At 39.4% G+C, this 14,196-nt stretch overlaps 2 protein-coding genes across 2 annotated transcripts; both read left to right on the forward strand.

The window, feature by feature from the left end:
- Positions 1 to 1,203: 1,203 nt before the first annotated feature.
- aplnrb (apelin receptor b) lies at positions 1,204 to 3,147 on the forward strand. The gene has a single exon (XM_074690469.1). It carries the CDS (start codon positions 1,279 to 1,281, stop codon positions 2,353 to 2,355), a length of 1,077 nt encoding a protein of 358 aa, XP_074546570.1. The 5' UTR covers positions 1,204 to 1,278; the 3' UTR covers positions 2,356 to 3,147.
- A 7,314-nt stretch (positions 3,148 to 10,461) lies between these two features.
- nfkbil1 (nuclear factor of kappa light polypeptide gene enhancer in B-cells inhibitor-like 1) lies at positions 10,462 to 13,159 on the forward strand. Its single transcript, XM_074690535.1, has 4 exons — positions 10,462 to 10,904; positions 10,988 to 11,100; positions 11,548 to 11,659; positions 11,957 to 13,159. Exons 1-4 carry the CDS (start codon positions 10,631 to 10,633, stop codon positions 12,547 to 12,549), a joined length of 1,092 nt encoding a protein of 363 aa, XP_074546636.1. The 5' UTR covers positions 10,462 to 10,630; the 3' UTR covers positions 12,550 to 13,159.
- The last annotated feature ends 1,037 nt before the right edge of the window (positions 13,160 to 14,196 follow it).

Below are 14,196 nucleotides of genomic sequence, written 5' to 3' on the forward strand. Positions count from 1 at the left end.
AAAAAAAGAAATCAAGTGTCTGGGAGTGTCGAAAAAAATAATAAAAAGTATAAAATAAAAATGTCTTACTGAATGAGCCACAGGACCCACAGAGACATGTTTCTGCACTGTCAGGTTGGTCTAAAAAGACTATTTTCATTCAAAATTAAACACAAACACTTGCTTAGATTTTAGTTTTTGCAGCACAAACATTACAAAAAAAAATTAAAAAGAAAAAAAAGAAGAAAAAAGAAAAAAAGACTGAAATTGATCACATATTTCAATAAAACTCGTTTTTTAGAGAACAGAGCATGAAAATCACCAGAATCAGTCCAGAAATAATATAAATTTGCCTCAAAGTGTTTGTTCTTTACTGTTGTTTTTATAGAGGATATAAACCTGTTTGCATTAATTAGAAATGTGTAATCACTATCAGGATCACTCCTCATAAGAAGCTATATAAAAAGGCAGTAATGAGAGAAATAGTTGTTGTTTGTCCTTCTTATTCAGTTTAAATGGACTTTAAAGGACACTTCCGCTGCTTTTCATCCTTGTCTATAACCAATTAAAGTCACACAGGTAAAGTTTGTTTGTTTGACCTTTACCTCAATTAACCAAACCACATCTCTATTTTGACTTTGTGGTTCTCCTTGTTTGAGCATGTTCAGACATGAAGCAAACATACACACACACATGTAAATGAAGCTGCTTGTTACCATCTCTGAGTACTTCTACCTTTAAGGACTCTTGATTGATATTTAAATTGAGTACTTCATGAAGCCTGTCATGTCCAGACTTGACCAAGACCTCCTGTCAAACATGTTTGATTGACTTTACCTCACTGAATTTAAGGTAGTGATGAAATTATAGGAGTGTGAAGGGCAAAGTGAGATTAGTGGATCAGAGAGATTATTAAATTTGGCCACTTGTTGTGACTTTTTAATGAATTAAAAGAGAGCACAGACGGGGTTTCCTCATACGTAGTGAATGAGATCTTGAGCTAAAATAAAACATATCTGGTTGTCTGTGATCTGCAGCACAGAGAGAGCAACACAAACTGAATGAATGGGGAGAGAAGTGGGCGTGTGTGCAGTGAAAGAGCTGTTTCTTCAGAGCAGGAGGAGGAGGGTGGGAGGGGTGGAGGGGGAGAACTGGGAGGGTACGAGTCTGTGGAGGTATAAAAGGGTGGGCAGATTTCACATGAGGCAACACACTCCAGAGTGCAGACGACTTCTGTGGACTTATTTGACCCAAACATTTGTTTCTTCACCAAAGCAAGAAAGAAGGAGAGGAGACAGAATGGAGCTGGAGCCAACCGAGAGTCCCTATGAGTACTACGACTACGAGGAGACGGAGAACTCCTCCATGTGTGACTACTCTGAGTGGACGCCGTCGTACTCAGTCATCCCCGTGCTGTACATGCTGATATTTATCTTAGGCCTCTCTGGAAACGGGGTGGTCATCTTCACCGTGTGGAGGGCCCAGGGGAAGCGGCGAGCTGCAGATGTCTACATTGGTAACCTTGCCCTGGCTGACCTCACCTTCGTGGTCACTCTGCCTCTGTGGGCTGTGTACACCGCCATGGGCTACCACTGGCCCTTCGGAGTGGCCCTCTGCAAGATCAGCAGCTACGTGGTCCTGCTCAACATGTACGCCAGCGTCTTCTGCCTCACCTGCATGAGCTTTGACCGCTACCTGGCCATCGTTCACTCGCTGTCCAGCACTCAGCTGAGGACCCGGGGCCACACACGAGCCTGTCTCACAGCCATCTGGCTGCTGTCCAGCCTCCTGGCAGCCCCAACGCTGATCTTCCGCACAACAAAATACGACATAACCAGCAACCGCACATCCTGCGCTATGGACTTCAGCCTGGTGGTGACCAACAAGGAACAGGAGAGCCTGTGGATCGCCGGGCTCAGCATCTCCTCCTCGGCTCTGGGCTTTCTTCTGCCTTTCTTGGCAATGATGGTCTGCTACGGCTTCATCGGCTGCACGGTCACGCGCCACTTCAACACTCTGCGCAAAGAGGACCAGCGGAAGAGGAGGCTGCTGAAGATCATCACCACGCTGGTGGTGGTGTTTGCCGCCTGCTGGATGCCCTTCCACATCGTGAAGAGTGCCGACGCTCTCTCCTACCTTGAACTGTTCCCTGCCACCTGTGCCTTCCTGCGCTTCCTCCTCCTTGCCCACCCCTACGCTACTTGCCTGGCCTACGTCAACAGCTGCCTCAACCCTTTCCTTTACGCTTTCTTTGACCTGCGCTTCAGATCCCAGTGTCTCTGCCTGCTCAACCTGAAGAAGTCCTTACACGCCAGCCCTGCCAGCTCTCTGTCCTCTCAGAAGACGGAGGCTCAGTCTCTCGCCACGAAGGTGTGACGACAGCTGAGAGCCGAGAGGGACTCTGGGAGAAAAGGTTGAGGAATGCAGAACATTGCAGGTCATCCAGGACTTGACAGCGCTCGGTGCCTACTCAGAGATCAGCTGTGCTCAGACCACGGCTGCTCTCTGACTCTGAGGACTGCTGTTGGAAACAGTCGAGCTCACAGTTTCGGGGTCTGGCCACACAAACTTTCAGAAACATGGCAGCGAAACTGGACCTCCTCTCACACGAAACCAAGCTGTGCCAGTCTTTTTTGGAATAAATGGATGTATTGTGGGAGGATCACATGCTCTTGTGTCTCTTGGTTCTCTTGTGGACTTACCGTGAAGAACTCTTTGAACTTATGCATTCACTCTGCTGTTGTTGTTTTCACTTGTAAGCACTTGAAGTGTGATCTCTACCAGCGTACCCCACCCTGCAGCCTGGGCGGTAGTATCACAGGCAGCAGCGTTATGTATGCGTGCGTATGTATAGGAAGAGCATGCCAGCCAGGGAGAGGTGTTGGCGTCTGATAAGGGTGTTGTAAGGAGAGACGGTGATAGTGGTTAAGGGGGGTCCAGACAGACGGACAGATGGCAGCTGACAAATGTTTGCAGGCTGGCAGAGCTCCCAATTAAAAGGTGACTGCTTTGACAGTCTGCTGAAGTGTGTGTGGGTGTGTGTGTGAGTGTGAAGGCATGAGTCTGCTTGTGTTTGTGGATGATGAATTTGTCAAACAGCTGAAGCATTTTGTGAATACACATTATTTTGGATCCATGTTTATGATTTGTAATAAAAGGGTGCTCTAAAAACACAGAAACTCTCCGTCTGGTCTCTTTGTTTCCTGTGATAGCTTGTTACGTCTCGCTGGAATGTATTTTCTCCCATCCAGTGAATGTTCTTCTTCCTGTTGGTGCATTGCTGAGGGGAGGCAGCCTCCCTCCCATTGTGTTTCACAGGGGCTGAAATCAAAGCACATGTCTGCAGGAAATGCATGTTGGACTTCTGTTTCCCTCCTCCTGCATGTTTGTTTCTTCACCCAAACAATCAGCAAGGACAAAAGTTTCTAAATTGGATCAGAAGGAGACATGGCTTTGTCCCAGAGACGATAACGCCTCTCAGAGATCTGTGACAAACATCGACACAGTAGATTTTATATTTCCACCAGAATTTACAGTCTGAATGTCTCCATTCAGGACATAGAAAGACAAAAATAACCCATCGATTGCTTGTAAAGGCCCAAAAATTTGCCAGTGGTGCAAGAAAAATGCACTTGTTCAGTTTTGTATGAAGTCATTTTTTCTGACCCTATTGGCAGACTTTGTTTACTCTTTACAGGCAAATCAGGCATCAATCTTGCTGTTTATTACATTAAAAAAATGACATTTTTTTTCTGGACTTATCAGATGAATGTGGCTCCTATTTAGACAATTTAATAAATATATATGTCTTAAACACTTGCTTAGTTGTCATTTTTGCAGCACAAATATTATTTGAAATTTAAAAAAAGAAAGAAAGAAACTGTAAATTAATATATATACATATATTTCAAATCAGTTTGTGTTAAAAAAGAAAGAAAAAAACTTTGAAAATATTAAATTGGATAAAAGAAACGTTGAAAACTGAAGTTTGTATGCACTGAAAACAACAGGTTGCAGAGTTAAATGTGATGACTAAACGTTTTGACTGTAATGAGCTTTTTAAGGATAAATCAGCAACAGCAGGCAGACAGAAGGATTGGACTAATCCTCAGTGGCTCTTTTGTGTAGTTGGAGGAGACGATCTGTCCCTGTTTAAAACCTGAGATTGGTAAAGGCTTAGTCCAAATCACTTCCAATTACATTTCACAGTTTGTCTCTTTAAACGTTTGATTTAGTGAAAATGACCAGGGCTAGCTGCTCTCACTAACACATCTATCAAAACATATAAATGCTCTATTTGTGAACTGTTTCTGTTTGTGTTTTTTATTAAAAATGTAAAAATCAGTCACTAGGTGTGCTCAAACATCCTCAGTCCATCATCACAGACTGTGACTGTAATGTTCTCCATTAGGGGGCGATATTGGGAAAATATATGTCAAGATGTTTTCAGGGCAGGATCAGGATCTGGATTTTGTCAAGATTGTTTTTCATATTCAAACAATTTTGACCTGCATTCTGAATCATTTTAATGCCCCATTTTTGTCTTTTCTGTACCTTTCATAACTTAAATTAATATAAACTTAAATTTCGTTTGATGTCCTCCCCTAACGAAAGAAAAATATATGTACCAATATATTTTTTGAAATGTATTGTAATGTATTGTAATGTATTATTTTCCCAATACATTTTCCAATATATTGATATACATGGAATAATATATTGAGGGCACATATACAATATATTATATATTCATGAAATATATTGCAATATATTGCAAAATATACAAATGATTGCTGCTTTCCACATATTGCAATATATTGGAAAATATAAATACTAAATCTCATATATGGGAATATATTACCTAATAAATGACGTGATATTTTCCAATATGCTGCAATATATTTTTATTTCGTAAGGGTCTGTGGTTTTTGAGCCCTCACATTTTCACATTATGATGAACACCTTTAGACGTCAGCTGTGAGAGTTGTTGAGGTTCTGCAGAATGTGCAGAGCTTTAGCTTTAGAAAAGCAGGCTATGCACAGTCCAGATGGAGTTTAGTGAGATGTTACCAGGTAAACTTTGGTTTGGTTCGAGACGTTGACAGAAAATGTAAATAAAATACAATTTATAGATTAAAACACTTTAACAGCCTAACTTTGGAAATGCCTGCTTTAAGCTGTACTTGAAAACAGGTGGGTTTCTTACTGAAGAAGAAAAAAATTGTTTGATTTTGCACATGCGAGAACTGAAAGCTTTTTTCATCATGGTTGCAGAGGAAAACCCAACAGCTGCAGTGAAGTCCACTCTCCCCCCTCATCGCTGTCTCAGCACTTCTTAATCTCATCCAAAACCAGGATACAAACACAGCCGTGCAAACTAAATCTGTGTTAGATGGATCACTGATCCGCACATAGAAAACACAGATTTCCTGAAAAGCAGACAGAGTGCACTCGTATTTGAAACCAGTCCAGAAACCAGGCCGTGCACATGTTTTATCAGTGCAGCAGCAGCAGCAGCAGCATACAGTACATTTTGAAATTCCATGCAGCAGCCATTGGATACTGGGCTACATGTCACATTATCTCACACCTGTCCACATCAAAGCCAACGCCTGCACTGAAATATAATCCAGATAGATTTTTTTTCATTGGTTTGTAGTTTAATGCAGCTGATGAGATCATGCCTTAACAGCATGAAGTCTCCTAAAGCTGGAGACAGAGAAAAGGAGGGATATATGTCCTCTGATCCTCTGAGAGATGAGTCAACAAACGCTCTCCCTCCTCTGTAAAGACAGAGTGAACTTTAAATTTAAGTGTCTGCACTGGAAGCAGAAGTGCTGCAGAGATTCCCTGAGGGCGTGAGCGGTCTGCTTTCTCTCCAGGGAATCACAAACAAGTCGAGCTACTTTCTAGAAACACTTGAGTGAAAGGATGGCACTTGTTCTCAGAGCTGATATTGTGTTTGACACTTATTGTATTAGCTCTGCACCTGCAGGGAGACCACAGGAATGTTGGCTGTGCAACAGCAAGTCTGAAACCTCTGCAGACTGAAAAACAAAAGCTCGACAGGTTCATAACAAACAGACGGAGAGCAGGAGGATAACTAAAGATGGAAGGTATGCTTCAATATAACAGATAACATCACAGTCAATGAAAAATATATCTAATCCAACAAAAATGAATGTCCAGAACAAACTCTACAACATGCTACAAATATGCCTACATTCATCGTTCTGTGTGCTTTGTAAGTATGGAGAGTTTGTTCTGAAAGGAATAATGACACATTTCAGCCAATCAGAATTAAGTATTCACACAGATCACGGTATAAGGAAAATTAATTGCTAATGAGAAAAACAAAGCACCTAAATTTGAAAACACGAGTTAAAAGTAAAGTAATACATGCATTTAGTTTATGAAAATTAATTACTAAAATAAAAAATATTAAAATGTCTGTATCATTTAAAATCGTCTCATCTGTACCTTTGCTAAATCAGTTTATCAATTATGGTATTAGCTTTTTTTCCCAAGAGATGGATAAATATGGAACATAGATATTTGGGATTGCATGAACCAAAATAATTTGTATGTTTTTAAAAATGAATTAAAAGTTTTTTTGTTATTTATTTATTTATTTATTTATTTATTTTTATTTTATTTGTTCATTTATTTATTTTGGGGGGCGTTACTTTGTTCTGTTTAAAGGTCCTGTGTCAATGTCTTGTATAACATAACACTTGATAACATGTATAGCATTTTTGTGCAATGTAAAATGAAAATGAAATAATATTACTGATATTTAATTTAACACCTGAACTATAGCTTTGATTTCTTCTACCAAAGATGATCAATGTTATTGTAAAGGAAGTATTGAAATTATTCATAAAATGTCAATAAAGAAGCGTCAGGTCCAAACTTGTTAGACTGCTGTAGCTAGGCAGAGTTGCTCTATAAATGCACACCAAGCGTTAACCCCGGTCTAAAAATATGAAACTGTGGTTCTTTATGATATCTACCACTTCCTTACATTAAAGTATCTGTATGATGCCACACCTGAGATACAGTTTTTTTAAACATGTGATATAAGAGACTGCCAAGACACTGATGGACTTGAATGTAAGATGTTGGATTTTAAAGCTCCTGTGTGTCTGAAACAAAACCATGAGCTACAAAATGTTCTTATTTCTATTTTGTTGTTATCATGTCTGAAACCTCCACTCTGTGACCACTGTGTTAGACAAAGTGATCGACTTAACAACACCAACAGAAAGTTTCTCACAGGAGCTTTAAGATTTTAGACGCTGGATCAGACTTCATGTTGAACATTTTTGTTGAGCGGTTTAAATGTTTTACTGCACCAAATGATTTGAATATTCTGTAAAGTTAATTTTTGTGTCATATTTTAGCCTTTTAAAGAAGAAACTGTGACTGACTTTAAAGGAAACACAGCAAATACAAACTGTTATATCCAACACCTTTATCAAACTGTATCATCAGGTGATGACAATGGAAACTACAGTTTACTCTCTGAAAGCGTGCCCACCTTCACCCATTCATTTTCACATGAAAGGACGACAAAGGCTTTGTCTTTGTGCGTAGTGAAATCAGGCTCTCAGCCAGACTCCTTCATAGTAATTCCAGCTGCCATAAATCAGAACCAAATGAATCAGGTCATGTGTTGCATGCAGAAAATAGAAAGAGGAAGTGTGCACACGTTTCTGCTCCGTCTTAACAATGGAGACTGAGCGGTGCAGCCAGCAGACCGGACCTGGGCCCTGGTGAGACCAGAAAGCGGTAGGATGAGGTGCTGACCCCGGGAGCGTCTTGGAGGACCCTCAGCTTCCTGCAGGGCTCCTCCGAGCAGCATCCCAGGAGGATGCCAGACCTCACGGACAGGATAGGAGTCAGCAGGCCGAGCAGGAAAGACAAAGGGGGTGAGCAAGGTAGGGGTTCCTGACCGGGGATATCCTGTCTTTCAGAGGCATCTCTATGGCTTTAGGGCCTCCTGTGACATAGATCAAGATGCCACCTTAAAGGAAAGTGTGCATGCTGTAGACTCCCCGTGACGTCTGGTTTATGAGGACATGTCTGTTTTTGTGACAGGTTATCCATTCAAAGTGTCAAAGAGGCGTATCAGAAAAAATAGAACAAAAAGCTTCTGACGTGTTTCAAACACCTGAGGTGACAAATCAGACGTCTCTTTCTCCCTCACTCTCTCCGTCTCTCCTGACATTTCAAAGGCAGCCATCGTTAGTGGAGACACGTCGTTTCCGACAGCAGAAAGGAGAGGAAGTCACCAAGCTTTGGGGAGACTCCGGATCTTGGGTTATGTGGGGGTCTCACTCAGAGAAGATAGTGCACAAAGTGGTCCTTCATTCCCTCCTCTATCCTCTTCATTGTGCATCCTTCCTTCTCTCTCTCAGGCCTAAATGGATGCCCTGTCATCAGCAGCAGCACCGAGCCAGCTCAGAGGCTCAGCTGCACGGACTGAAGCATCGCAGGTACAGAAAGCTGCACAGACACATGCAACAAGTTACGCAACAAAGAGGCAGTGTGCTGCAGGCCTTCTTCACGCAGAGCAGATGATTACGTCACGTTATCACTGAAATCTCACAACAAATGATGCTGTACAACAGCAGTGAGCATTTAGGACTAAGATTTGTGTTAATGACACAAACGAAACTAAATGACATCTTTAACATCTGACTAATAATCAAACTTTGCATCCTCACATTTGTCGTTTTTTTACGAATTTAGATCACAAACATTAACTCAATCATCCTTACCTGTACTTTTCTTAATTTTTCTTCAACAAAGATCAGCTTAAACTGAATGTGCAGTCATGTTGTTTGCAACAATTGATGGAAGTGATCCATGCATCGCAGCGACAGCCCATAATGTTGTGTTTTTAGTCATGCTTTGTGTTGAACTGACTGCCTGGTTTCTCACACTTCCTGGTTGAAAATGTGCAGCTGTTTCTGACACTTTGTAATTCTGAAAAATTAAGTTTATGTTTAATAGGATTCAGTCTTTTTTATCATTATTAATTTAACCACAACAAATGAGATGGTTTGCTTTAAACCATTCAGTTGTGCCATTTCCAGTGTGAGATCCTGATCCATTTAGCTCTTGATAATTATATAATCAGGTTAAAGAAGCCAATAATAGTCTCCAAATCAACATTAGACAGATGATATATTGACATATGAATATAGCAAGATACAAGACAGAGTAGCCTCTCTTACATTTTACAAAGTGTCACAAAATGTTTAAGTATGCTATTAACTCACACACTAAGATGAGCCTTGCAGGTTCTGCTTACTAATGTAATTTTCTCAAGCCCAAAGGGGTTTTTAAAAAGTGAAAAGTTTTAGCTTGTGCAGCTAAAGTAATAACTTTGTGGTCACAACAAACTTTGCACAAAAAAATATTTATTTATTCCAACCGATAATCAAATGATGCTCAGATGATAGGTCAAATATGTTCCCAAGAGATAAGTATACTGTGTGTGTAAGATAATTATCTTTTTCCCAAAAAAACACAAGATAACTCTTCCCCTAAGTTTTTCATTATGTGTATGAATTAAAAAATTGTGTGTATGATGATTCCCTATTTGCTTCCCAATATAATATATATATATATATATATATATATATATATATATATATATATATATATATATATATACATATATATATATATATATATATACATATATATATATATATATATATATATATATATATATATATATATATATATATATATATATATATATATATATATATATATATATATATATATTGTTTTTAATGTAATCATTTTATTGGTTATCCATCAAGCTTTTGTCCCTTGGACATCTCTGTCCATGAGATATCAGAAAACTGTGCAAGGTGTTAGAGGGGTTGTGCTGGAGTTTTAATAAACAGAAATAAAAAAGAAAAACAAAAATAAATAATTTAAACTTGAAAAATGGTATGCTGGGTAAACCTTAAATTTTTTTAAGTATCTTGTTTAGTAACATTATATTACCCTATGATTAATCCTTATTTGACAGATTGTAATAATACTAAAACAAAACACTCATCAGGTATGGATTTATATACAAAAAGACGCTTTTACCTTCATTAATAAGGGGCTTATGAAATCAAACTCCCATATTAATTTATACTTTAACAGACAGATGAAACATCTTCATCTTTCTTATTGTAAAACCAAAAACAGTCAGTTTTCTCTCTCTAATATCATGGGTAAATGCTTAAATGCACTTCTTAGTAACAAACTGTGATCCTATTTGATTCAATTTATGAAATCTCTTTAATTTATTATTTGATTAACTCAGACCGTGTGTGTTTGCTGTTGCTCTTGTGTTTTTTGATTGTGGTTGATTGTGGTTTGGCTTCTTGGCCTCTCCTTATTTTATTAACTTGTAAAGTTTACTTTAGTAAACTAGTCTATACTGACACCTAGTGATACAGTCTTGTTTTCCCATGCGGAACCTATGTGTTGGAACTTCCGCTAGCTTCGGAGTTGTTTATATGTAGGACCGCGTTAGCTCATGCTAACGGGCCCTCTGAAGCTAACATAAAATACGCTTTGATTTTAACACTAAATAGTCTCATTAGCGCTGTAAAATACTGAATTATTACTCGTTATGGTGTCTCGTAAACAGAAGCGGCTGTGGAAATACGTGGAGGAAGGCAGTTTGCTGAAGCTGAAGTCGTACCTCAAGAAGCACCGGGACGTGAGTGTGAACTTCACCCAGGGTAAGAGGGAGAGGAGCCCGCTGCACCTGGCCTGCTACCTCGGGGACGACGCTGTGCTGCGGCTGCTGCTTAAACACGGCGCCGATGTTCTCCAGAGAGACCGAAAAGGAGACACGGCGTTACACACCGCGGTCACCAGGGCTCTGAAATACGGGAAAACAAGTGAGGGAAGGGAGACTGGGGTGGGATGTAAACACCTTTTTTCGTTATCGCCCATTGTTTTATCTCTTACTTTTGTTTTTCAGCCTATAATGATTTGGTAGTGCCTCTGACAAAGAGCTGCCCAGAAGCTATTGGAGCTCCAAACAAAGCTGGAGTCACACCAGAGGATCTGCTGAAGTGGTTAAAGCAGAAAGAGGTAAGATATGAAGATTACCTTCAGTGCTGTTGTCAGAAATGGTTGATTATGTTCCCATAGCTCTTTGCTCAGATGGTTACCTTGTATTTCTCTCTTTATGCCATACTTTATATATGTAATTACAAGAACAGTCAGAAAATTGTTCAAAAACCTGTTTTAATTCATATTTGGTGAAATACTTTGACAAACAAGAGATACAGGATTTTCTTTTATTTTTTATCATTAATATTAAAATAAAAAATAAATGTTACTACTTATTTTGTAAATGCCGTCAGGTGAGCTATTGTTTTTCATTAAGTCATTGTGGTAACCTCCAACAAGAAACAAGCTGAAACAAGACTGTTGTATTTTTGAAACACAAATCTTTGATGAGAGTGGAAAACTTGTTTGTGTTCTTTGATTTTTGATCATGTTCATGTACAGTACGATGTCTTGTGTTCTTCACAGCCTGCAGGAAACATGAGCCGTCCATCTGAGGTGGATGCTGAGAAGGAGTGGCTGGAAAAACTGTTCGGTGAATGCGAGGATGAATTCTGTGAAACATTTGGAGTCTATGATGGTAAACTCAAATATGTGCTTTGATGGAGAATTTAAAAATAGGGTTCAATAAACCTTTATTCTACCCCAAGATGAAGAAATCTTGTGGAAGCAAAAATAAGAGAAACACCCAAGAGCAAAACACAGAGATCAAATAATTAAACCATGAAGAAAAGTGCACCTCAGAAATGTTATTGTACATAAATATTTACTCTTAACACATTGTTGTGAGTTTATTTTCAGTTTGTTTCCAGGTATATGCTGTTGTCGTCTAGACTTGCCTTCTCTTGCTAACAACACTGCTGAATTTGTTCTACAGCTGATGATTTTCTTCCCCTGGATGATGACGAGGAGGACTTTGGTGACTGGGCAGATCGAATCAGAAAAGAGTATTTTGATAAAAAGCACGCTGAAGCTCAGAGACTGGCTGCCTCGTTTTCTTCTGGAGGGAAAAGGAAAAAGACTAGACACGAGAGAGAGCAGGAGCAGGAAAGCAACAAAGAGCTGCATGAGAGGCTGCAGAGGGAGCATGAAGAGTATCTGGCACGAGCGGCTCGTAAAGAGGAAGAGACCCGGCGTGGTAAGAAGCGAAGGTACGAGGAAGGCTGTGCAGCTACTTTTCATGCTGGCTCCTCTGCCAGCAGCAAAAAGCTGAGCTACAGTGACATCCCCTGGCCAGCTCCGAGAGGCACCGTGCAGGAGATGGTAGATGTGATGCTGCACGGTGTGGACCGTAAGGACGTGTCTGTGTTCCGCAAAACGCTCCTGAAGCAGCAAGCGCTGTGGCATCCTGATAAATTCGCTCAGAGGTGTGAGGCTCGGTTGGAGGAGAAGGACAAGCAGCGGATTCTGGAGACAGTCACAACTCTGTCCCAGGAGCTCAACAGACTGGTACAGAGTCTTAGGGGTTAAAATGAGCAGTTTTATCATTACTGTGTTTGATGCTTTTCTGGAATTGTCCATTAAAGTGTTAGGGTGGTGTGTGAAACTATTCAACTTCAGTTCTTGAGCCCATTTTTATAAATCTTTTCAGATAAACAGCTCACAGCCATGTATGCAAAAGTAAACTTTGCAAATTCAAATTCATGCAAATCAGATCATCCACTGCAGCTCTCGGAATTCATTTAAATTAAGTTTTAACAACCTGCTTTGAATGAAACAAATAATATCAAGCCTTTTCTGGAATCCCTCTATAGCGCCCCTAAAAAATCAGCAGATATCAGTAGGTTGTGTGGAGTTAATTTGATGTTTATAAGACTATTTTATCCTTGCTTATTTATCCCTGTTTTTTTTTGTCAACTGTTTTTATTTAAAGGAAATCTTCAGATCGGGCATTTTTCTGTTCATGTACAAATCTGGGACACATCCCGACTCAAACTGAGTCTAAAAGGTGAGCGGTAAAGACTGTAGGGCCTTTCCTAATGGAACATTAATGAAGGTAATGCACAGATCTAGCCTGCTATTGTATTGTGTTTTGTTTTGAGCTCCCACTTAACAAAATTGGTTCCCACAGATCAGTGTGAGGGCGGAATGGAAATGAACCATTCCTGCTTTCAAATGCCTGATGTAAAATAATAATTAAATGAAAAAGAACTTGATTCATGTTTGTCTCTCTCATCACTTGTGTTTTGACATGTCTGCCCTTTATTGGTATTTTTAGGCTGCTCCTGAGGCTTGAAAGCAGTCTGTCACAAAGAGATCCACAGACCGGTGCAGGCTTCTTTTTAGAGTTGACAAAAACGTGTAAAAAGAAATGTGTTTAAAATTACAAATGTAAGCATTTAATGAAAAACAGGCGGAAAAAAGGTGAAAGACAAAATTTCACACAAAGAGGAGCAGATGGCCGGTCCACTTTCAGCGAAGGAACTGAGTAAGAGGATGCGGTGGTTGCCAGGTTGGTAAGCTAACCCCCTTTCACAAGAACATTATTCAGGACGGCCCAACGGAAAGAACTGAGTACAGGGGCCTTAATGAGCCAAACACAACGACAGGAAGCATGAGATAACAAAACAAAGACAACAAAAATCAATCTGAGAACAGAGCAACCAAATAAGAACAAATTAAAATTCAATAAATGAAACAGATTTTTTTTAAAAAAAAGAAGAAAGGTTTTGTATCAGAAAATGAAAAATTTGAACATGTCAAAAAAAATCACCAAATCTGAGACCACAAAAACAAACAAAAAAACCCAAACAAATACCAACCTTTTTCCAAAGACCTTTTTTTCATTGTTATTGTGCTTTTTATGTTGTTGCTGTTTTTTCTTTTCTTTTATTGTATTTTCTTTTATTGTGGTGTTGTTTCTTTGATGCAGTTTCATTTCGTGTCTATTTTGTTTTATGTCTTTTCTTATTCATTCGTTTTTGTTTCTAGTTATGATATTTTTATCATTTATTTATTCATTTATTACGCCTCAGAGACTCTGTAGGTTAATTTACATATAAGACTAACCATGGTAAACTCCATTACATTAGCCTAAATGTTTTCGTGGGCTCCAAGATAATTCAGTAAATTTATTTATACAAATTTAAGAGGTGTTATGACTATCCACAAAGGTTA

This window comes from Halichoeres trimaculatus, unplaced genomic scaffold, assembly GCF_033239565.1.
Source record: "Halichoeres trimaculatus isolate MK-OKI-2021-1 unplaced genomic scaffold, fHalTri1.1 fHalTri1_scaffold_16, whole genome shotgun sequence".
Classification (NCBI taxonomy): Eukaryota; Metazoa; Chordata; class Actinopteri; order Labriformes; family Labridae; genus Halichoeres; species Halichoeres trimaculatus.